The following is a 25,948-nucleotide window of genomic DNA, read 5'->3' as shown; positions in this document are numbered from 1 at the left end:
TGAACAAGCACAATCGGGCTGCGTTTTAACGTCTTGTTCCCCTTCACGATTTTATGGCTATTGCTTTATCCCCTTGTTGAGTTACTTGCCCCCTCCTTCTGACTTCCATTTTCTTCCGTCAAACGATCGCCCGTTGTCAACGGGGAAAACGGACGTAGCTCGATTAGCAAAAAGCAGCGGCTGTGGTGTGATCTCGTTAAATTCGGAGAGAAGCGGAACAGCCTGAAGATACTATGCAAACGAACTGTCCAAAGTGTAGGTGCGCACACGAAACGACACGCGGAAACGTGGCCTGGCGTTTGAACGTTTTAATTGTCGGACAGTTTCGAAAGTGGAATGCAAACGAACCGCTTAAAATACTTTCTACGATATAAGACACACTCTAATAATGGGTTTTTTCTTTTTCTTTTTTTAAACACACTGTTTTCCTTATTCTAGCCTTAATTAAATTTGGGATAAATAAAGGTTTTCCAATTACAATGTGAAAAATAGGATATTTCATTAGGAACAAGGTTGACCTACGAAACAAAAGCTAATTTGAAATGTTATTCTGAAAGATTTATAACTTTTTTTTTCGAATAATTGAAATGATTAAAGGGAAGTAACGCTTAGGTACAGGAATTCTGATAACCCGATCGTAATCTCTGATGCCTTAGGGCAGGTACGCACGCGGAAACTTGGCGAACTTATTACCGAGTGACCTAAAGCCGCAGTAGCTTAAGACAAATTTATCATTTCGGCGTGTGGCTTAATTAGAAATTCTAACGAGCTTCGGCAACAAATATGGCGCGTTTCAAAAGTTTCCCGAAAGTGAACCGCAAGAGGTTGCTTGCTTTCGTTTAAGAGATTCCATCTGTCATCCAGCCGTCCCTTATTTATTAATGTCGAGAAAACAATGGGTCGGTGTATAGAGAAAATTTGCATGTAAATTTAAACAGCGCGACACGCGTATCGCGTTCTCTTTTTCTTCTTTTGTTCTTAATCGACACGAAAACTTGAACCGATTTACTTTCCCAAGATCTAATCGTACGACGTCCATTTAAAGATTACAAAATATTTCCTGTCACTTTTTATCCGGCATAAAAAGCGTGTCGGAGTAATAGCGAGCTGTCCAAAGCGCTGCTGTCGCGTCTCGGGGTATTCTTTTCGTTTTGCGGACGGATACGCACAACGCATTTATATTTATTACGTTCACGAGGATCTGGCTGAGAAAAAATAATGGTAGCACTTTAAAAAATCTTCGTGACACGTCCTCCGGGGCTGTGCATAATTCAAGAATTAAATAAAGTCCTGGAATTTCTTGGGTACTTCCATTTATTATTGGTTATTATTGCGGCGAGTAAAACAAATCAAATTTCTCGTCGACCGTATCAAAGAGCTTAACGAACGGGGGAAATCTTTTTGCTACGAATAAAATCAATACCGCATGGGGAGGAGAAAAGCTATGTAATTAAAAGTTCTATTAACGAGCGTAAATCGTCGGATGATTAAATATGATTGTGCGTTTAATTCATCGTACAAGAACGTCCTAATCAAAATTAACGTACGACGCCTTTCACTTACGTTGATACAATTGATCGTTACGATCATGGGATATTTTGTTATCATTTCTATCAAAACTCAGTGCTTCTATTTTCGAACAAACAAACGAGACATTCGAAGGATTTATCGAAGCTGGCTTGGTTGCCAGGTCTTTGGTTTCTCTGCTGTAACTACGCGGATCCCTTTTTTCCCTTCTGTAACCAACCGTCTAGCTTGCCTCGACGTAGATAAGGGTTTGAAATATTTTATCGTTACCTCTGATACACCAGCGTTGCAATTATTTTGCATAGGTCAAAATTAAAAGTAACGTACCACCAAATGATCGGATACATGTAATTAACCCAATTCTTTGAAGATAATCAAGAGCTTCAGAGAATAAAAATGAAAATCGGTAATTACGGATTAAACTAGACTACTGTAGAGAGGCGATACTTAATTGCAATGGAAGTACTCAACAAATTTTCGGTTGAGAGAGAACATGAACAAATTAATTAATTACAATACCTAAGTATATTTTATCTCTATTAGATAGAATTAGCTAATGTTTTGAAAATTACATCTTTTCCACCGAGGGTTCTTGAAATTATAAAGTTAGGGTATCCAAGAGGGTAGATCTACGGTGGTAAGAACAAATTTACCACCATACATGTGGCACCATCTACTGTGTGAGGCCAAATTGGTATTTTGCTACGTTGATGTTTCAGAACGTGAGTTACCAAGTCTTATAAGGCGATGCAAGCGTCGAGACCGACTCCGAATTCCGCGTCGGTAAAAAAGCCCACGTTTCACCGCAAATTAGGCCAAATAGAAACAGATTTAAGCGCCACCTCACGCTCGTGTGAGACAATACTAACGCGATCAAAATTTAAGATTAAAACTTTTTTAATTTTGGTTCATTTTTTATGAAATTTTTAACAAACTGTTTGTGAAAATCTCCTGATTAAAATGATACCAAACACGACATAGTTTTTGGTACTACAGTGTCATATTCTACGGTATTATATAAGTAGTTACATAATTAAAAAATACTAACCATGCATTCATTATTACTAATTTTCTTTCCGTAAAATTGTATTTGCAATGTGGTACACTTCAGAATCTCAAAGGCATAGTTCCTGAAAAAAATATAACAGAGATTAAATACAAAATAAAGCATAAATTTCGCAGCCAATTCGCTCGTATTATTTGTTGCATAATTAATAATTGTACCATAGAAATAATGATACAGTTATTAATTAGTCATCAAATTATAACGATTGCCCAGGTCTCACCACGGGGAGGTTGCTGCGGGTGGAGACCCGCCCTACCTCATCCCATCCACCCTCCATTTATGCAAATTTTTATTTTTATTCATTAACATCATCCTCTTGATGCACATTTGCAAAACGTTTCGACTGTTGTGCAAACGAACAACAAAAGGAGCATTATCTCTATTCACTACCTGACTACTTATATTTTTCTTTCTTAATCCTATCTTACAATCTTTTCATTTTGATTACAGATCTGTAATTAGTAATATGCAATTGCATATTTGTCTTACATCTAAATACTAAGAATACAAGCGCTCGTATAATGACAAAAATTCGCTTAAATCTAAAATTTCCTTATTAAACTTAATTACATACTTATTCAATTACTTAACCTAAGGGTCCTTAAAAATCTAAAGAGATATAATCAAACACCTATTGTTTTGGTTGTCCTTACCACAATACTTCCTGAAATAAACTAAAAAGAAAGACAGATAATTTTAAAAAATAAATAAAATTTATATTGCCTTAACCATAGACTTACAACTTCCCTATATAAAAATCTAAAGGGATATAAACAAATACCTGTAATAAATTTGTTGGTACGATGATACTTATCAGAATATTTCCTGAAATAAACTAAAAAGAATTAGGTACGATTTGAAATCATTTTTATATCACTTTAGTTAATTGAATATCTTAACTTCATACTTCCTATGAAGACATTTCTCTGCAACAGAAACTGATTAATTGAATCCAGATAAAAACAAAAAAATTAATAGCTGGAAAGAAGATATATTAGTAACAATAAAATTTTACAAAAATCAGAGTGGTTGTTAATAACTCAAAATCAATTTGATACGAAATATGAATTAAAAGCAAACTTCAGTACCAAAATAAAGAGAAAAAGATTTAGATAAATATATATTTGAGTTAAGTGATTTGAGTTAATAACATTAATTATTTCATTTTATTGTATTTAATATTCGTTGATTTCGCGACGAATAGTACACAATATTGTAATTGAAACAACTGTCTTTTACTGCAGTATATAGTACGTACAACCACGACTCTACTTGACTTTATTGCATTATATTATTCAATACACCTTTCAATGCAAATTTATTGTAAATGGAAAAACTGAAAAGAAAATCGCGAATGGACTTTGCTTTTCAGGAAAAGAATTTGAAAATTTATAAAAGTAAATTAATTAGCTTCTCCGTAAGCTTGAAACGAAACATCGCGATCAAAAATTAAAACTGAACACCTTGAACAACAATTATCCACTACTTTTGTTTAAATAAAGTAAAATAAAAATTTAATAATCTATCTTGAATGGACAAATATTCCTTGAAATAAATTATCACCAATCATCAAAAAATAAAATGAATTTCCATTTTATATTTATCGTATCTAATAATATCCTGAAAACATTAAATTCATATATTATTTAACAGTATTTCCAATAACCGAATGCTCAAAATTTTCAAAATTGAAAAAAGAATGGGGGCGGGGCAGTGGGAGGGAGGGTACAGGAGAACCTGAAAAGAAAAGTTTGACTGCCCATAAGAGCAATCCCTAAGCAAACCCTACAAAACAAACCGAAATCACACGCAACACTAATTTCAAAATTGCAAACATTCTGAACTATGACAAAACACCGGCTGGCAACGAAGGGTCTCACGCCCCCTAGTCTTACGCCAGACGCTACATACCACCCACCCCGCCTGGACGTCGTAACGCCAGGACAGAGTGCACCCCTTCGCTAAGAGCGCTACCCGCCCGTCCAACACGTTGCATCCAACGGTGTCAGATTGACGGACGCCCATAGTATAGACAAAAGGACTACAGTTTAGAATATGGTAACATATTTTCATATGTTCCGTATTCTAAACTGCGCCTGCAAAGGCCTAGTAATGCATGGGTTTGTCTCCCATGAGATGGTGTTCACGGTCTCAGGCCGCGGAATCCTTAAAAGGACTCCCACCGAATGTGAGTCATAGTTACTTCCACTAATTAACAATCGCGAATTCATTCGCAACACTAATTTCATTAATTATATAATATGTACAAAAGCGTACGCGTGAAGGCTGCTCCATTATGCGCAACACTAAGCTGAAAAAAAGAAAAAAAGAAAAAACGCGAACTGTAACGCAACACTAGTCAAATCTACCGAATTTTGTAAGACGCAACACTAATCTAAAAAAGGGGTACAGCCAATCCAAGGCTGTACCACGGCAGCTGGTCCATAGTTGCCTTATGGACCATGGCAACTCCACTGGATCGTTTTTGGGCATTTCTAATGCAAAACGCGAATATTCATTACCGCAACACTAATTAGCAGGGAACTCTATAAACTAATGCAAAGCAATCGCGTATTTATAAGTTGCAACACTGGGAAACAATCGCGCTAATGTCATTCGCAACACTATCTTTAACAGACATGCAATTAAAATGCAGAAAAGGGGGATTCTCAAACCGTGAATTTTTTACTCGCAACACTAATTTCATTAATTATATAATATGTACAAAAGCGTACGCGTGAAGGCTGCTCCATTATGCGCAACACTAAGCTGAAAAAAAGAAAAAAAGAGAAAACGCGAACTGTAACGCAACATGAACTCAAATATACCGAATTTTGTAAGACGCAACACTAATCTAAAAAAGGGGTACAGCCAATCCAAGGCTGTATCACGGCAGCTGGTCCATAGCTGCCTTATGGACCATGGCAACTCCACTGGATCGTTTCTGGGCATTTCATCATATATCGCAACTCTAATGCAAAACGCGAATATTCATTACCGCAACACTAATTAGCAGGGAACTCTATAAACTAATGCAAAGCAATCGCGTATTTATAAGTCGCAACACTGGGAAACAATCGCGCTAATGTCATTCGCAACGCTATCTTTAAGAGACATGCAATTAAAATGCAAAAAAGGGGGATTCTCAAAGCGTGAATTTTTTACTCGCAACACTAAAGCAATCAACATTAAAAAGCAAAATTCTCAAAAATCTCAAAGCAATCAACACTGAAAAGTTAAATTCTATTTTAAATCAATGCAAGAAATAAACGCGATATTTAAAGTTCGCAACACTAAATGAAAATCGCGATAATCATGCATACGCAACATTAAATTGAACCGTGATCGATATTCATTCGCAACACTAAATTGAACCGTGGTCAATATTCGCAACACTAAATTAAAAACGCGATTTGCCCAAAATCATGAGGGTCACGGGCCCCCTCTTCTCCTGAAATTACAAAACTACAACTACTGGCAAACACAGTGACAAAGTAGTAACGATAATGATTTCCCATTCTTTTTTGCAAAAGGATGCAAAATCATTAGTAGTTCCCCTCTTGAAAGACAGTTTGTCGGGGCGCTTCGGCATGTAGCCACTTCTTTCTTCGGGCGGTCCACCCACCTGAAACTTATATCTAAAGCTCGAGACTTGCAAATTCGCAAAGCAAAAAAAAAACAATCAACAAAAAAGAAAAATCGCGAAACTCTAATTGACACGTGGACGAAAAAGGACTTTATATAAGTCGTTGTTCGTGCACACGTGCCGTGCTCGAGCAGAACTTGTGCGTTTCGTGCCATCGCGATCGCGTATGACGACTTATCAAGTCGCCAAAAATTTGAAAAATTGTACAGATAGATTCGAAGGCGAACGGCATACTCCATTCGTATCGATCGTATCGTCAATTCTTCAAATATATTCCAGGTACAGGTTGATCACGCGAAATCACGCCTACCCGACCAAGAGACTGTGACAACCTGTCCCGGCCTTACCTACTTACAATCTATCACACACACCAGAAGGTATACTACCTACCTACCTAACGCTATATTTAAAAAAGGCAAAATCAGATTCTCACAAAATTCATTCCACGACCCCCATACACTCCACCCGGGCGCAGAGCCTACACTAGGGAGAACGTCCCGGGACGCCTCCGTCACCCGAGTTTCATCTCACATCACACTCTAAGGTACGTACCATTTTCACTGAAATCGTCTGGCAAGGCTAGCAATCATTGCGTATAATGATAATTACAAAATTTAATTAACTACTTTGATATTGAATATTTGATAGTAATGGTAATAATCATGGTAATAGTAATGATAACAATAATATTTGGTTTATACGTTCATCGTACATCTTGTTGAATAAAATATTATTTCAAATTAAAAGTAAATGAAAAAGTTATTAAACCGACGCAATCCCACAGCCTAAAAACACACACACCATATGTGGAGATTACGTCGTGCACGATATACTAACACAATGCCAGCCGCTTATTAATTATTATTCTTATGAACTAGGTCATCGTGCCCATTGCCTCTACCCATCCAAGTAGCACCTGGGCACGTGAATGGGCTTTGGCAATAAACACGGAAGGGGTTAAATCTGAAAATCCTGATCTACAAACATGATTAGTACATAAACATCTAACGGGCTAATATTTCATTATTTTAATAAAAGTGACTCGACTTTGTAAATATAAAACTTTAAGAACAAATACTGAAACGTAAAATAGAGCAACTATGACGCAAACATGGTGCACTGCTAATACCAGCTGGCAACGAAGGGTCTCACGCCCCCTAGTCTTACGCCAGACGCTACATACCACCCACCCCGCCTGGACGTCGTAACGCCAGGACAGGATGCACCCCTTCGCTAAGTGCGCTACCCGCCCGTCCAACACGTTGCATCCAACGGTGTCAGATTGACGGACGCTCATAGTATAGACAAAAGGACTGCAGTTTAGAATATGGTAACATATTTTCATATGTTCCGTATTCTAAAACTGCGCCTGCAAAGGCCTAGTAATGCATGGGTTTGTCTCCCATGAGATGGTGTTCACGGTCTCAGGCCGCGGAATCCTTGTAACTAATTTGATCAAATAAATAAAATATTGTATTGAGTTTAAAAACCAAAAGGATTCCCACCGAATACTAGTCAGTGCATTGTCATATTTACTCTCGCGCTGGAAATTTTAAGAAATGCAAAATTCTAATAAAAAAGAATTTAATGTCTCTAATTATGAATTCTTTTGCAATGAAACAAGAATTTATTGTGAAAATTAATCAAACATCCTCGGGCGACTCCCTCCTCAGAGTAAATTTTCAACAATACGCAAGATGTGTTGAAATAGATCACTCTGACTTGGAAATCTACCCGTCACGAATTGTCTTCTTGTACATAAATTGTTCACTTTTTCATGAACGCGTAAATAAGTTAAACTTCGCTATTGCATGAATGAAATTTAAAAAAATTCTCAAATTATATTTGAATTTATAATGTACAAAATGTACTTAAATCAATGTAATAGCATCATTAATATGTATATTCAGTATACATATTACATAATACTATCAATATTATATTGCTTTGAACCATCGCAATAATTAAGTCAGATAGTATTTTACTTCTCTATTACAGACAAACTAAATAAAATTGTTTCGGTATTAAAATATTCTAATTCCACAGTTAAAAACATTTAAGAGTATTCATATATTTCATAAATATCTATTAGAATATGTGGAACTGAAATGATATTAAAACGCGGAGTACAAGAAGACCTAGCCTAAACTAAATGAAATGAAACAATAAAAATGTTACTACTCATGGGTATAATCATACCCATGGTCACTATGTTTGCCAAGCACGTATACAACTAGTAGCCCGTGTCGATTCGGACCATTCGTCCTACGACATGATTGGGCACCAGAGGAACCATAAAACATGCGACTCACCGTTCGCAGATATACTCTTCTTCCGACAGTCAAGTAGGAGGATGGACAACACCAGGTAGAAGGCTGCCTTGTAGGAGAAGATTCATCTGTAACAAAAAAAGAAGAATTACGGTTAATTTTGAAAATTATCGATTTTTATTCTAAGAAAATTATATATGAAATTGAATTTTATAAAATATTAACAATTAAAAAGAAATCTCAATTATCAGGTGTTGAAATTGAAAATTATTCTATTTTAATAAAAAGCAATTAAATGACGTACCAAGACGGAAGTCGTGAAGAAAGCCACCATCAGGATATCCAGGAACTCGGCAAAATCAAAAAATTCATCTGTAACAAAACGAAAAAGAATTACGGTTAAGTTTGCAAATTATCAATTTTTGTTCTAATAAAATTATATATGAAATTGAATTTTATAAAATATTAGCAATAGCAATTGAGAAGAACTCTCAATTATCAAGTGTTGAAATTGTAAATTATTCTATTTGAATTAAAATTAATTAAATAAAGTGATAAGATACTTACACTCTTTCCTCATGGAGCAACGCCCAAGACTCCTCTTCAGTGGTGCACTGACTCTAATACCGGATATATCGAGCAATTAAAAAAAAAAATTAAAAATAAAAATAAAGATATGAAATACTAGTAACGTGACCGTGAATAATTTTCGGCGAACAATTGTAGTGACTCTACTTTCGCGATGAAAAAAGAAAAATCAGAGCCGCGATGCTCTAGAAAATATTTTATAATACGCAGCAAACACTGACTCTACTATCGCGTGATTCCTAATTGTACAAACGCAACTCTATTCAGGGTCAGTTCACCCTAGACAAAATCAAAACATTGAAGGTATGCTCGTACAAACACTGACTCTACCGACCGCCTTGCGCGCGGCCACAACAATTCCTGGAAGAAAAGATTAGTGAGGAGGTTGGGGATGGGTGGAAATATACAAAACAAAACCAACATTCTTCTTATTGAACGTTCGTTAAGGAAATACTGTTATGTGTAAATGGAAATATCTACGAACACGAATATTATTGAAGTTGAATATTGATCCTAGATTATCTCGTAATAACGAAACGTATTAAATAATTGTTGATAATTATTCCAATGAATATTACAAGGATAAAAACTCATTGTTAAATACATATAATAAACTATTTTATTAAAGTAGTGGATTTTTGTTGTTAAGATTGTAAGCATATTAAAAATTGTTGGAAATTCTATTACCCTCGTAATTTATAAATTATCTAATTCTTTTCAATAAGCAAAATCCAATAATTAATCATGCTTAAACAGCATGTGATTTAAAAACGTGATTCTATTTTAATTTAAACTTGCATCGAAAACTGGATATTATAATATAATTACTACGATTTAACAAAAATAGATTGTTTAAAATAATTTATAATTGCAGAAGAGAAGCAATCATTTGCAGTAAAATACGAATTATTTCAATTTTGTTCTAATTTAAAACAAATCTATTAAAATACTAGACGAAATTATCTAATAAAATGAAATATTAATGATACTTTTTGTATTAATTGATAAAAAGAAATTTCTTTGATCTTTCTTTCCTTGACCTTGGTACCAATTAATTATTAAAAATGCTTACAATTAACAACGACCCAACAAAAAAAAAATGAATAAATATTAATAATTGATTACAATAAATGAAAATGTTACCAATTCTTTATGAAATTATTGCAAACCAATATCAAATATCATGGCGTCGTTTCGATATCAACCAAATATCTGCAACAAATAAGAAATACAAATTTACGTAAATAAAACTTAAACAACAGCAATAAAATTATGATTAACAAACGATCGAATTTGATAATTTATGCAAAATATTTGAATAGATATGCTGTGCGTACCTATTATGTACGACCGGCACATAAGAAAGGACGTTCTCAACACGTCTTACCCTCTCGACGTTCCCGAGACAAATGACGAGATCTTCCTGCCCCTCGAGCACCAGTCGGTAACATTCGGTAACATTCGGTATCGTTCGGTACCGGCAGACACCGGCCGATACCGAAGCAGCCAAACGAACAGATTTTATGATGCTCGAGGAAGAACGTTATTGAAATCTCTTGTTAAAATCAACACGTGGTAGTAAATTTTAACAATTTAAAACAGTAAATCGCGGGTAACAGTACTAAAAACATTCAATAATGTTTAAGAAATGAACGGTATAATAGATTCTGTAGTTCCAACCTCATTGTGAATTCGCGACAAGAGCAAAAATTTTCAACTCGCGTACTTTTGAAGAAAACGCCGAATTAATGTCAAAGATCAAGAATTCAGACTTCTCTTCGATGTTGCTTTCTGTTTTTTGTACTTCTAACACCTGACCAGCAATTTAATTTAATATTTGAAGTTAATTTAATCTTACCTGTTGCAGACACGTGCCAAACGGACGAAGCTTCGTAGAGGACTACCACACTCCTTGGCTCCCTGTACCTCATCCTGCAACGATGAATCTGATTGGTCGAAATGGGAAGACGCCATAACGGACGACCAATCACAGTCATTGATAGAAGTTTCAAGTTGCTTCGAAACTTCAATACTAAAATAAGGGAAAGGTTCTTTGGAAATTATCAACGCCATATTGAAATAAAATCAACATTACTTTCTTCAACTTAAAGCATCGAAATATAGGAAAGAAGATATAAATGTACATAGCAGAATAAATGAGATACATTCTATTATATAAATAAACATATAAATGAAACTTATTACTACAAAATAGTTTTCTATCTAATTTTCTCCTTACTATTCTAGACATAGCCTTCTAATTTTTACAACATTGTATCGAAATTTCAATATTCATATATTAAGTATCGATACTGTAATATATCGTCATGTTAAATATCGATACAAAATATCGATATTTGAACTGAAAAATATCGATATTCCAAATATCGATACTGTATCGTCCATCACTAATATGTAGTCACCGACTGTAAGAAATAAAGATTACCAAGAATTCATATGTACTCTAGCTACATTATTTTAATTATAAACGCCAAACAAACGATTGTATATATAAAATAATACCTTTATTTATAAAATGGTTAAACCTATAAGTAAAATAGTTGATATTTCATGGAGGTTCGGTGGTAAGCATCTAACCCTAAAATATGAAACAGTTATTGAACACTTTAGTATATTTTAAGTATTTAACATAACGCTGTAATTACAATTTTTTTTTAAATTATTACAAAAAAAGTAACATTATAATGTTCTAACTTAATGTAGATTAAAATGAAAAGTATCATTATTCAAAGTTAACAAAAATTGATGGAACAACATATTTTAAATCTTAGTTTAATTATTACAGTAACAGCAGCAAGTAATGAATCTGACAATGTGGGAAAATCATTTTTTCAACTAAAATTATGGCTAGAAGAAGATAGTAAAATTAACAATGTCTTTCTAGAAATGACTATAAGTGAATTTTATAAGTTTTTACATGACTTAGAAAAAGCAAATTGTAATCTCGATTTATTACTTTAAGTAAACATTCCAAATTTCAAGGATTTACTTTGTAAATCAATGTGTATATCTTACAATGTATGTATATAAAAATAAAACTTCAATTGTACAATTATATCTTTGTATTAAATACATTGTATTATAAATAGCAAGTACTAATCTACTGGACTACATCATACGAAATTAAGAATTTTAAAGTATAAAAATGATGTTTTAAGTATTGAATTATATTTTACTTTATGATGTTAAGTGTACTCTTTTATGTAAATTACAATTTCGATTGATACAATACAATAAATATCATACCTTTAGAGATTAATACCTCCACTAATTTACAAATATACATTTGATTGGGTTTTTAACACCTGTTGGTAATCAAAAATCTATTTATGTTATAATCCAACTGTATATTAAAAATATTACTTCTTGTCAAGTGATAAAATTCCATTTGGGAATTCATGTAGAGTCTATTTCGAAGAATTTCTCATCTGAAAATAAATACAAATATTCGTAAATAATACATAAGATCTATCACTGAAGCACTTATAATATTTCTATAGAATTCGATCTAAAAGCTTTATAATTAGATACTTAAAAAAGATCGTAATAACATTGCAATCATAAATAGAAAAGTAGGGAACTTTATTTATTAATCAACATGAGTATACAATTTTTAATCTTTTTGGTTTATCTCCTAACCTTTCGAATCACAACGAGGTATCAACTAACATACATATGTAATGAGTGCAATATTTAAGCATGTCTCGTTTTTTTTCTTTTTTTGAAATTCTTAGCATATCTCACTAATTACATATATAAAGCATTATCAAATATCACAACCACTTATGCAATCATTATAAAAAGGAATTTACACAATAATTATAGTCATTTAATCATACATTCTATTTACATAATTTACTAATTTTGTTGATTTCTAGTAAATAAACAAATTTTAAATAAAAACAATTTTAGAGGATACCGGCAATAAGAAGCTCGTCACGTTTAATACTGAACGTAAAATACTATCTGATAAAGTGTCAACTAGGTCTGGTAGAAAGTATTAAAAAAATATTCAGATCATTTCGAAATTCTAAAACCAAAAGAGAGAATATAAAATGCTTTCAGAATTCTCGCATTTGAACATATAAGTTAGAACACACGCTTGCTTGAAATAAATTAGTCATGTGAAAAACAGGATGTTTTATAGGTCTAATTATTTTACGTTTCGGAGGAACTTGGCTGACTACAGCTCCTCTTTGATTATAAGGTTCTGCTAATGCTAATACAGGATTTTTTAAATCTGTTGACGAACTTTCTTGTAGCTTCTGTGTGGAGAGCTGTTGTAAGGACTTGCCTCTTTCTGCTTTTCGTTGAATCGATTCTAACACCGGTAAAATTGCTCCAAGTAAGGGTCGTTTAGATGGTTCTCCAGACCAACACTGTTCCATTAATTTCCAGCACTCATCATCGAATACGGATAGACGTTCGGGTCGTATACCTAATCACACAAATAACAATTAAAGATTATGCAAAATCAAATAAATATTGATCAAAATTACCTTTCTTTACGCTAGTCCACAATTGTTCCTTGTTATGAAATTGCTCAAAGGCGTATGGTAATCTCACATGTCCAGCACATATGTACCAAAATAATATTCCAAATGCATACACATCAACGCTACTATCATAATGGCCAGATAGAAGTTCTGGTGCCATATGAACCGGTGTTCCAACAATACTTCCCGACATCATTGCTTCTGTGATACAAAATCCAAGATCAGTTAACTTGGCCCTGTTTTCTGTATCAAGAAGAACGTTCTTCAATTTAATATCTCGATGAACGAGTCCTTGCGAATGAAGGTAACGGATTCCTTCTAAGACATCTATCGCAATTTGTATACGTTCCAGCCACGATAAACCAGCGCGAATTCCGCAATATAAATCACGACTTAAGCGGTCGGATATTAACAAAACTGCAGATCCAAAACCAAATCCTCCACCATAGGATTGATCGATAACCGATCCTCGAAGTTTTACTATTCTTTTATGATCCGGAATAGATCTAGTGTAATAAAATTCCATAGCAAGATCGTTCCAATGTCTTTCATCCGGTGGAACAACTGACTTAACTGCACATGGACCTGGTGCACCAGGCCAACCATCACAAGCAAATACAACTCCATACTGACCCCGACCGATCTCTTTACCACAATGTGGAATACCGTAGCGGACAGCATCGGTCATCGATGTTGATTCCAATGCTAATTTAGCCAGCCTGGGAGCATGATACTTTCTGATAGCTATTCTTTGCTCTTCTGTTCTTTCTAATTTTCCGGAATAATAATTTTCTAAAGATCTAAGAGATGCTTGAAACGTATCGTGTGATGTTTTCAGTTTATCCCTGAATTGCATCGATATTGTTCTTGCCAGTCTTGCTGCTGACAAAGAATTTAATATTTCAATAGTAACCTTCTTCCTCCAAGTTACATCTAAGGTTGGCGTTGGTGACCATGGTAAAGGTAGAGACTTGAAAAGTTGTCTTAGTCTTTCCAAGAAAGAATGGATCAAAGATGGTGAAGAATTATGTAAATCGACGTTATACGCAGCTGAAAGTATTTGTTTTAAAGCGTCACTAGCTAATAAACAAGTATCTCGTTCGTAAGATTTTTCGAGGCTTAATAGACAACGCTGTAGCGTGCCGACGAACGTATCCCGCAAACAATTTACAGAATTTACAAGTTGTTTTGCAACTTTTTCACCTAAACGACCAAGTACTAAACGTTGAACTTCACAAGTTGCAGCTCTAACAGTTGCGGACCATTCTGTTCTTTCGGTATTATTAAAAGGAATACTTTGATATGAATATATATCATTGTTAGACAGTGATACATCGTTTTTCATCTCTTGGATGATATTTTGTATTAATTCAGTTAATTCTTCTTGCTTTTCATTAACAACTTTCATCAAACTAGCGTATAACTCATTTTCTTTTTGTTGAGCATACTGTATCCTTTTCGGAGTTATTTGAATTTTACGTGCCATATCAAATGCACTTAATATAAATTTTCGTAGACTAGTTGTATGTACATCATTTAAATACGTGCTAGCATTAATAAGATAAGATTGTAAACATCCGCGAATGAAATACAAAATTCGATCTGTCTTTTTACACGAATCCAATAAATCGCTAGAAGTTACGTATTGTCCCCCACCTAACCAAGACATTTGATCAACCTCAACTGACTCTTCCATGCCAAGGAAACCTAAATTTGTTAACTGATCTAACCATGTTAAACCAAGTGAATTCATTCTGTCAAAATCAATGCCATCATCATCACCACCATTTTTATTCGATTTAGCGTCATTGGAATTTAATCGATTTTGAAGTCTATGCTGTTCAGATTCAGTCAATTCAGCATCAATACTACCCAATGAAATATTTCCCAGTGATGATACAAAAAGTACAGGATTAAATGGATATGTTTCTTTTAGATCTCTTAATTCTTCTAAATTTGATTCTGTCAATGGCTGCTCACCAAGAGCATATAGAAATATTGGTAAAACATGTAACTGGCCTTTAGCAAGAACTTTTATTGCTCCATTATTTGGAGCAATAAATATTTGAACACCATCCTTTAATATAGGTTGATCAAGTTTGACCTCAAGTACTGTTGGACAACTTGTGTCTTCATTACCAGATTTTGTTAAATCCTCAATTGGTAGGGTACTCCATTGTTTGTCACTGGTTTGTATACTTTCCACTACTTCATACTCAAGGCCTAATGTAAGACTGACATAATTTGTCGAACCATAACTAAGTCTGATCCATCGCCACATGCCATTACATACTGGTAAAATATCACTGGAAGTTAAGCTATTAGTTAGTGCAGCCTTTGCTTTGCTATCTTGTCCTAAAATTACAACAGCTGGATAATTTCTTAAAATATGTGAAATTCTATTTAATGTTAATGGAGGCAATAAATCTTGAACAACATTTTCTGCAACAAAAAAAAGATTTTTATATACATTTTTTATACACAAAACATAAAATTTAACACTCATTTTTATATATTTACCTCCAGGAAAGAAGTTTTCAAGGTTAATAACTTCCAATGCTCGTTGGGTTTCATCAAGAATATACTGCAACTGATTCCTATTACGCTGATATCTCCTGAATTCCTGTGGTAGTTTGCTTAACATCTTTTTCTCTTTTATTTAAAAATCCTCAGTACTCCAAAATTGCTCATACTCCAATAATATTTTATTATTTATTAAAGCATTCCTTCAAGATACAATATAACAGCTTTGTTACTAACCATTCAATCAGTTGAATGTAAAGGATTTTAATTAAAGTATTTCTCAAGTAATATTCTCTTTTTGAACATAATAATACCATCAACTATTTTCCTCTTCATCCAATTAATCAATTGTTGATCTTGCAGCTGTGAAAATGTACCATAAATGCTGAACAAATATATGTGTCAACCGGTTTTCACTATGAGACTCTCATGGTGCAATAAATATTAATCAAGAATTTTGACAGTTAGTCTATATAGCAATATCACTGTTTCAAAAAATTGTTTACTCAAAAACCAGGAACCCTACCTAATACGCTACGTACCATCAACACTAAACATATGAAACTTAAGCGCGGTTAGTTTGACTCAAACTTAAGATGTTCATTGCAACCGGGATCTACATACTGTTATTGGCTATATCTAAAAACAAAACGTTGAATTGTATGATAAATCGTACGCACCATTTAGTTGAGATGATACACTACTTTAACACATGCTTATGTATCTTTGCTCTATGCGATTAAAGAAACACAGACCATTGCACAGACGAAGAATGTAGAATAAACAAGATTCCCCTTGTGTAAGGAGATAAAATTCTCAGAAATATGTGAACAATTGCAAGGCATTTACAACTATATTGAAACTCATCTACATTAATATTTGTTGCGGAAAATAAATATTTAAAAACAACTTATAAAAAACGAGTATTCCCCCCAAAAGGGAATATTATTCGGAAAAATGAAACTGTTATCGAGGCATTATCTGTCAAGTTTTTTTATTTTGTCCATACGTACATAGTAATAACAATATTAAATGAAAGCATTTTTATATGTATTAATATTCAGTGTTTATTTGTGACAATGTATTCATTGAAAAAGATGATGTAATAAATATTTATAAGCAAGTCAGTTTGATTACAAATGGGTGTGATACACTGATATGGAATTTATGTACAAAATACAGATACGAAGTGCAAAAAACCGACATGTAATAAATTACACGTGCTCAATAACTTTGCACTGATAATTATTGAGCCATCGTTGTGATTTATTATCTAAAATGTGTCATGAAAACAGCCTTAATATTCTCGAACTTTGTGCATTCATTACTCTATTACATATGGCACGTATGTCTTATAATGAAATTATATTTATATGACAGCAATCCTTCTTATCTTTTTATACGTATGAAATACATCATAAACATACGTTGAATTAACGAATAATTAACTATAAATTGTACCAAATTATACCATTAATTTGATAATGAAATCAGAACATGTTTCAGGAAATAAAATAAAAGTTGGTTGCCCCAAAAAGTGCTTAAACTGTGGACTATTTTACCGACGCAGAATTCGGTAAAATAAAACAGAGAATTGCTTCTTCCCTACAAAATAGATTGTTTTTATCCTTCCATAGAACGTTCTATAGATACAATATAAATGGAATACCGATATCAAAAATCGTTTAAGGTGTTAAAATCGAAAATTATCTAAATTCAAATGGCATTCCAAAATGAAACACGTTTAAGAAAACCGCCGCAAAGTATTTCACCTCTACCGGCGAAATAGTGAACTATGCGGCAGTTCTGTTCAGTACCGCGCTATGGCGTCGGCACTAGTGTTTGTGAAGCGCGATGGACAACGTTCCAAAGTAAGTAACGCTCATTCTTTTTCACTTTTATTACTTTTAATGTTCATAATATATTCTAATGTCATCGTGTAGTAAGTAATATCGATGCAGAGAATCTTTTAAGCTACAACAAGTTAAGAAACTAGAGCAAAGTTAAACAAAATGTGATATCATTGATATCAGCGGCGTACGCGACAAAGGGATATAGCATTTTAGGGCTTATATGTACATACAAACTTAAATGCAAAACTAAAACTAAATACTCCATTTTCGGGAAGAATTGTTTCGTATTAACGCAATTACGATTATGTACTTTGAAATTGTAGATCGGTTTAGTAGCGCCAATAAGTCGTAGAAGATGCTTATTTTACCACGTGCTCTCAGATGGCGCTGAGGGTGCCATTTTGAAATTCTTACAAAAGTTTCTGCAATATTCTCATCACACTAAATTAATTTCTTTATAATATATGATGTTGTTTTATTATTGTTGAAACGAAGTAATTGTGATAGTTTGATATTAAGAACATAATTTTTAAGAGGGACATACGATTAGAAGAACAGTTCTATATATTATATATTAATATGAAACATTTTCACCTTGCAAATATGTTACATGTATTTATTCCATTTATTTATGTAAATTCGTTGAATATGAAAGTTTCATTATTACGCTTCATACCGTGATGATTCTTTAGTCTGAAAAATTCGCAAGTGCAATCAGTAATCAAATTTATTAGTTTCTATTGTCTTGGGGAGCAAAATTCTTTTCCGATTTTATGGCGTGGAAAGACGATATAATAAGGAGAGAGCTGCCTCGAGCGAAGCTGCGAGTAACGAGGGAATAAGAATGGCTAGGCAGTCGAGGGTGGTTCTAGAGACGGTTCGGGAAGGGGGTGGTACAAGATTTACTGGACCTGCTAGTAGCCGCTAACTTTGCAGGGGTGTCTTCTCAAAAAACATTAAGGTGATATAATATGAAAGCGAAAAAATTCTTCTCGTTCAAAGCACGGACAAAGATTCTTTTCAATCTCTGGTACGAAATAACGTGTTTGTAAAATTAGTAACATTCGTACATAAAAATCGTGTTTAGCAAGCGTACGTAACACTTAAGGTTGCGCTTAAATTTACGTGCTTTTGAGAAGAACTGTTGACTCAGGAGTATACGGATTGTAATAAAAATAAATATTCTGAGCGTATGTGTGCTAGGTAGGGTGGTAAAGTATGAGAAGGGAGATAGAAACTGGGTAGAAGTTAGAGGCTACGACGTCGTTCCCCACGTGTATGTTCCATAACGATATATAAAAGAGGACATATTTCTGAATAAATCGTTTTTTCTTTTTGTAGATTTTGTACGTTGAACGAGCGATAAACTAGAAGTCGACGGGTCATGGGTGAAAACATACCAAGGTACGTTGAATTGTATGGATTTTCACTGTAAAAATATATAAACTTTCATTTTTATTGATGTATGAATCTTTTGTTTCTTTTTTTTTTTATTTTAAAGGCGAAAAGCGAGACGTGCAGAGGTTGAGCACTTCTACGTGAAACTGAAAACACAAATCTCGTGGTCGTTTCGGACAGTTGAATTCCAAGATCTGGATAATGGATCCCCGGATGTACTCTCGGAGCGACTCTTCCGTGAGTTTGAATCAGTCTTTATTTCTATCTCTCACGATACCGATACATTTATTCGCTTCTACTTTTCCCGGTAGTTAAGCTTGAAAATCTCTTTTTTAATTATGTTTAGTATGTAAGGTATGTTCTGGCACGTTTTGCATGCGTTATTCTATAGAAAGTAAAGTAAAAGATACAGAGAGACAGACAATGATCTGTTTTTGGGGGGGGTGTTGAAGCGGAGGTCAGGACTTCCAGAAGCGTATAATTAATTTCCCATGTCACCCATCCCCCTTTCGTACTCTTCGTCGATCTGCCCCACGCAAATCCCCGAACCACGACGACAATATTGCTGGCCATTTCGTTTCGACAGTGCCCAAACGCCTCAGTAGTTCTCCTCCGTTTCCAAACCCCTTTCCGAAGCTAACCCCATGCAACGAAAGGGGTGACTTCACGAACAAGCAACTAGAACCGATCTAACTCTCTGTCCTTATCGATCGTACGATTTTTCCTTCTCTATCTTGCGCATACCGACCCGTCAATATCACCTTCCCGTAATTAAACACAACAGATCAACAGTTGACATTACGTAACCGAGTTTCCTGATCTCGTGTAGGAACGTGTATCCGTAAACCGGTATACTCGTGCAACGAACCGTGTGAGCGTTCTATATAGGTATTCGAACGATCTTCTGACCCCTGGTTAGTCAACTCGAATCGGTTAATTGGATAAATGTCCGATGAACGACGGGCCATCTCTCCCCCAAGTCCTGTACTCGGTCGTCTCCGCCTCCTTCTCTTGCTTCTTCTACCATTCCCGATGCTTCCCGTTGGGTTATTCCCCCTTTTATTCATTTCCGCCACTGTTCTTATCAGCCTCATTGGGAAAACAATCACTTGTTCCGTAGATATTAACTTATCGAGGCAAGCTGCCTTTCATTTTCTCAAATACATTTCACCTTTCTCCTTGAAACTTTTTGTTTAATTTTAAGATTTTTATCGCGATACCTTCTGTTACGAAATATCTTTTAATTAATGACGATGGAGTTCTCCAATTTGCTCGAAGAATTCTAATCACCTATATCTATTTATTTTCTGATCCCCTTGGTGACGGGTTCTAGGGAATATTGCATTTCCAGTTTCCGCAAACCATCTCTCTTCGTTTGTCTCCGTCCGGCGTAGACTTCGTTCTCGGATTCTATAATCCGCTTACCGCATAGTTTCATCACGCGATTTATGTTATTAAATTCACGGTTGATGCATCTTGCTTATTCATTTTATCGAATGATTTGAACTTGAAGAAATCAAGCAGGTGACCGATCCGATATTTACCATTTCGCGTTCGCTTTCGTTGTTCGCACAACATCTGGCGTTCGAAATTAGGGTTTCGAGCATAGATTAGGATGCGTCGTGTTCACATGCCGGCGGCATTTCTTAGTGGCAACGACGGCAAATAAGGTAGTCGGATTCTAATTGCCTGTCATAAATCAAGAACAGCACCTGCACAATTTCGAGATGTTTATGGGGCGGTGCTGTTACGTCCTTCATTAGGATAAAGTACAGACGAAACGACATACTGATTCAAGTTTAATTGATGCTCGATTTAAATTAATATCGTTAATTACAGTTCGAGAAACATCAACTTCCTTGGGTTTCTCGAAAAGAAAACATCGCGTTACATATATCACCCCAGTTGACATTCACGTTCACACGTACAAACCTCAAAATCGTAATTACACCGTGACCATAAGATTTAATTGAAAGGGTAACATTAATGGGATTGAATTTCTCTCTTATCTGTTTTCGAGAAGCTAAGGGATAAGAGGGTAAATGTTGTGCCGTAATGTTACTCGAACGATGAACAAGGGCATTCGAACAATTTCATCGCCGTTTTCCTGCAAGGGAGACGAATTAGCGCGGTATTAGAGTAGGAGACATGAGGAGAGGCGGAGATTAGTGGATATGTAAATTAGGCGCCTCCTTTCCCGTGCTATTTGTCATTTTTGCCAACCGACCAGTCACTTGGGGATACAGAGTGCTATTGCTTAACGAAGGGAGAGGTGAAGTCAATTCGCCAAACTGGTGAAACCGGGACCTAGAAATTATTCCTTTTGTCATAAAGTACTCATCAAGTCATGTACCCTTATATTTATATACCAAGAATCCGTCCAGAAGGTCGGCGACGCACGGGACCTAGAATTTCTTTAGACTGCAGGTTCTGCCAATTTAAATTCTCAACTAATATCATAAAGTTTTTGTATAAATAAATAAATTTCACGTTATTTATGGTCTGAAACATCAGTTTAAAAGTTGAAGCGTTTACCTTTCATATAGTTATCGTTTAACACGACAGCAACGAGGTAGATCGCGCTTAGCTGGCAATTCTCCAGTTTACATTTCTTCTTGTTACATAATTGAGTGGTTAGAATAAAAATGTGACGTTTATGAAACACCGTCACAGTATTTGCATCGTTAAAAATCCACCACTGTATATATACATATAACGTTATCGAGCAAATGAAAGACTTCTTCGTCGAAGAATAAACGGAAAAAATGAAGTACGGTTTAGGGAGGAGGGAAACAGAGAGAGGAAAGAAGATAAACTGCAACCCTCCCGCCAATAATATGCCGACAAGCTTTATTTTATTTAAGCAGCCCCAGTTTTTCATTACATTCATCCTCGCGCCTCCCTCTTTATTCTCTTAAGGTACATAAGATACACCGTTGAGTTGGATATACTTGGTGGAAAAAGTATCTTTGTTACTTGGATGTGTTATTCGCTATTCTCATTTTTTGACATATTTCCCTCTTCGTCCTTGTATTTATTCAGATACAAGTTTATGACAAAAGTTTTATTTTTCGACAAAAGCATTTAAGGGTAGAATCATTTTTAACATACTCGATTTCATCCTGACGAACGATCGTATTTCGGGATACGAGTCAGCCAGGGAAGAAAAAGAAAGCGAGTTTAGGGTGTCGGAGATGCAAGATTACCGTCGAAAAAACTTTTTGCTTCGACTTGGGAGGGATTTATTCTGGATTCCCTGTAACCTATCGAAGCAGGTCATTCCACGCAATGTCCATGGTTGGAAAACTTAGATGACCTTGGGAATCGCAATCGATCGACGAAACCTTTGGGGTGGAACGTTCGAACTTGCCATTCCGATACGAATAGAAGTTTCGGTCAATTTTCGTCAATTTGTAAATTCTTCCAAGGAAAGATCCATACGACACTTCTAATTTAATCGCAAAACCATTTAACAGAAAATCGACAAAGTTTATTTCGAAAACGCTTAATAGCAACCTCGAAATCTAGCGGTGTATGCGTAAACTTTCATGTTCAAATATTTGTGCGTATATATGTCTGGATTCTCCGGGTTGTTCCATCTTCAAGGGTACGTGACTGCACCCGGGAGCGCCATCCCTTCTACCCTGAAACAGGAACATCGAGCGTTAACGGAACTCGGGCCAACCAACCACCCCCACTCATACACCTTCCCCTTGCTCTTAGCCATTGCATACTTTATTGTGCGCATTATTTAAATGAGCGCAACTTCGCCGTAATCTTGCCACCGAGCAAACCCCACCAAACTCCTCCGCCTCGTTCTCTCTTCTCTACCCCTAACCCTGCTGCCAACTACCTAAGCAACCCTTAAACGTGTGGCGGTAGCTGGCGCGGAAAGGAGCGAGGAAACGACGAAGAACGAGAGAAAGAGGAGGGGATCGGAGGGACTAGCAAGGGAAACCGTTGGTGGGAGTATAGGGTTTTGGTATGGGGTGGTGGTCGGTCGGTCGGTCGAGCTTTCCCTGGGGTTGTTGCTGCTGCTGTGGGGCAGAGAAGAGGCTGGCCGAGCGTGTTTTTGCGAGCTGTTTCTGCTGACCAGTGCGGCTTTTCCTGTGCGGTCATCTCTCGTCGCCTCCCAAAGCTTGTAGAGTCGCTTATTGCCCCGAAGCTCCTGTTAACCGCCCTCTCCTGTCCAACGGAATATTTTCAAAGAACCGTAAACCGATTTGAACTAATTTCATGGGCCGCGTGTTCTTCCGCGTTCGGGACAATACACAAAGCTGATGTCATTTTCCTTCGGCAATTTCCACGCACAAACTGTTTGCGGGAAAGCGCGGTTCACAAATTATCATTGGTAGAGATGATACATTATAGATAGTTTCGTAGTATAGCTGGAGATTAGGATTGTTTTTCTTTTTTGGAAGTCTGCGCTTGAAGATTTCGAGCAGAGGAAATCTCCTATCTTCGGGCGTTCGCTTTGTAAAGCTTTCAAGTACACGCTATTCTCTCTACTAAAATGTAACCTCGTTCACGTATGTTACTTAAAGAAGCTTACACGCTTGTACGTTACACGTATGAAACAAAGATTTTCCTTCGAAATCTCTCGGGTCGAACAATTAGGCGAATCACAGAAACGTAACAGCAGAACATTAACTCGTAATGCGACCCTTCATTTACTCGGCCGTTAGCCACATTCTACTGGCCTTCAAGGGCGAGTTCACGTCATCCCTCTGCCCTTTCGATCTCTTACCTTCGATCGAGGTTTCGAGTTAGCCTGGAAAAACACGTCAATTATATATACGTTCGGTGTTTAAGAATATACATTCTATAAATCCTTTACAAAATTATCCAACGTTACATATTGAACGGTTTCGAAGTGAAGAGTGTAAAGATAGTTTGACATTTAACAAAGACGTGAAAAATCGAACAGGTTTTATCGGTGTCTTCTTTTAAGTTCAAATTACTGGCGGATTTTTCCTTATCTTTCTTTCTGGTAAGCCAGGAAAGAATAACTACCAAAGATATCGAGTCTGCATATGTATCAACCAGCTGAATTTCTTCGCAAAGAGATCGATAGGAAAAGGAATTAAGTTGGGCCTCTCTTCTCTGCTTGAAAATGATAAAAGATATTTATTACAGGAAAATTGAACATGTTTGTTTAGTGGATAAACATACGTCGACTGGATGTATCAGAGAATTTACATGCGCTCTGTAAATACCGACAATTCTGTCCCGGAAATTGTTGAGCTCCACCCCTTTTGGTAGAGGCTGGAAATATTTTCAACGCAAACAACCCGTAGCCGGCGCTAATCGTAGAAGAAGCTTATGCCGAGCACGTGGCACTTCTTTGAAGAGCCGTTGGACGAGTGTAGGCCTTGCCAAATACAGAATCCGTTTGACCGTCAAACGTACAGAGCAGAAAGCTTTTATCCTTTCTACCCTCGCGGCTCATCCTGCCGCCTAGAGGAGCCTCTTCAACCCTTTCCAATCTTTGTCCCGCAAAGGGAAATATTTACAAATATTTCGCAACTATACAACCGTTTCACACCGCACTCGTTTCTCGACGTCTTTCAAGAGCGAACCGCTTTTTTATTCTTCATCTTCTTTTCAACCCTCTTTCACTCGTGCCTCGACGCGTTCGCGAACAGTAGAATTTTAACACTTCGTCTGCCCTGACGAAACAATAGCAATTTTCTTTCTGTCTTGGAAATATTTATTTTATTGGCAAAACGAATCGTCGACCTTCTCTATTTATGTACGAACTTTGATGTTTCTTCTTATCAATATAGAAGAGCAAGGGAAGTTTAGGTGTTTCGACGTAAATCAGTAAGGGTGGCTGGCGAGGAGAGGATTCGTTCGTTCAGCACCCAGTAGAAGCTTCAATCACGTAAGGGCATCCCCGATCAGTAAACAAGCGAGGGTCGTTACAGCAATGGTTAAACTGATGACTATAGGCCAATAAGAGGCTAGGGGGGGTATTTAGGAGGGTTGTTTACGGCTACTTTTCTTTTTCTGGTCAATAAGGTTTAACTACCCCCAGAGACCGTCGATCTGTCCATGCAGTTTTCCTAATTGCTGACGTTGCAACCATTATTTCTATCGTATTTGTCCAATGTGTATCTACTTTTCTATCTCCATATTGAAATCAGATCATTTGTTCTTTATATTATTTCTGGAACACGTCGAAAAATAATTTGATGGCATAAAATTGTACAAACTTCTTTTTACAAAAAGAAACATAGAATAATTAGAGAGACATAAAATATGCGAGTGTTAATATTGCATCGAAATATTACGTTTCCATGGGTTCAGAGAGTATTTGCCAACGAAGTTACCTTCGATCCATCTCCGGTAAAAATCAGACGAGGGAACGTCGGGAAAGTAAAAACAATGGGATTGAATGGACGGGAAATACCGCATTGAGTTTAAGGGTAACGTGACAGCAGAGAGCATTTGCATGTGCCGATCGACCACGCGGAAGAAACGTCGTTTTCATCGTCTTTTGCTCTTAAGCGACTTGTTTTCTTTTTTATCCAACCCTTTCTCTCTCTGCATCCATTCGC

The 25,948-nt window shown here is 35.8% G+C and overlaps 3 protein-coding genes across 9 annotated transcripts in view; 1 reads left to right on the top strand and 2 right to left on the bottom strand.

The window, feature by feature from the left end:
* The window catches only part of LOC114875909, a 41,177-nt gene extending 38,493 nt beyond the window's left edge, over nt 1–2,684 (bottom strand). The window contains exon 1 of the mRNA XM_029186748.2: nt 2,576–2,684. The gene's annotated coding sequence lies outside the window, so the exon portion shown is untranslated. The remainder of the gene's footprint in view (nt 1–2,575) is intronic.
* An 8,718-nt stretch (nt 2,685–11,402) lies between these two features.
* Nucleotides 11,403–12,173, top strand: LOC114872745 (COMM domain-containing protein 7-like). Its single transcript, XM_029180316.2, has 2 exons — nt 11,403–11,682; nt 11,904–12,173. The coding sequence occupies exons 1-2, from the start codon at nt 11,634–11,636 to the stop codon at nt 12,077–12,079; spliced, it is 225 nt and encodes a 74-aa protein (XP_029036149.1). The 5' UTR covers nt 11,403–11,633; the 3' UTR covers nt 12,080–12,173.
* A 96-nt stretch (nt 12,174–12,269) lies between these two features.
* Nucleotides 12,270–17,081, bottom strand: LOC114872744 (dual serine/threonine and tyrosine protein kinase-like). Of its 7 annotated transcripts, none has more exons than XM_029180310.2 (5): nt 16,818–17,081; nt 16,452–16,500; nt 16,135–16,340; nt 13,618–16,056; nt 12,680–13,556 (listed from the first exon to the last, which is right to left on the bottom strand). In XM_029180310.2, exons 3-5 carry the CDS (start codon nt 16,256–16,258, stop codon nt 13,180–13,182), a joined length of 2,940 nt encoding a protein of 979 aa, XP_029036143.1. In that variant the 5' UTR covers nt 16,259–16,340; nt 16,452–16,500; nt 16,818–17,081; the 3' UTR covers nt 12,680–13,179. The 7 variants fall into 7 exon arrangements, with proteins under 7 accessions (XP_046144579.1, XP_029036143.1, XP_029036145.1 ...); XM_029180312.2 differs by lacking the exon at nt 16,818–17,081 and adding an exon at nt 16,680–16,807; XM_046288623.1 differs by lacking the exon at nt 16,818–17,081 and adding an exon at nt 12,270–12,546 and having other exon boundaries at nt 13,413–13,556; nt 16,135–16,673.
* Nucleotides 17,082–25,948: the final 8,867 nt, after the last annotated feature.

The sequence above is a fragment of the Osmia bicornis genome, chromosome 14, assembly GCF_907164935.1.
Source record: "Osmia bicornis bicornis chromosome 14, iOsmBic2.1, whole genome shotgun sequence".
In the NCBI taxonomy this organism is placed as follows: Eukaryota; Metazoa; Arthropoda; class Insecta; order Hymenoptera; family Megachilidae; genus Osmia; species Osmia bicornis.
Note: the sequence above shows the minus strand (reverse complement) of the source record. Positions and strands in the feature narration are given on the sequence as shown.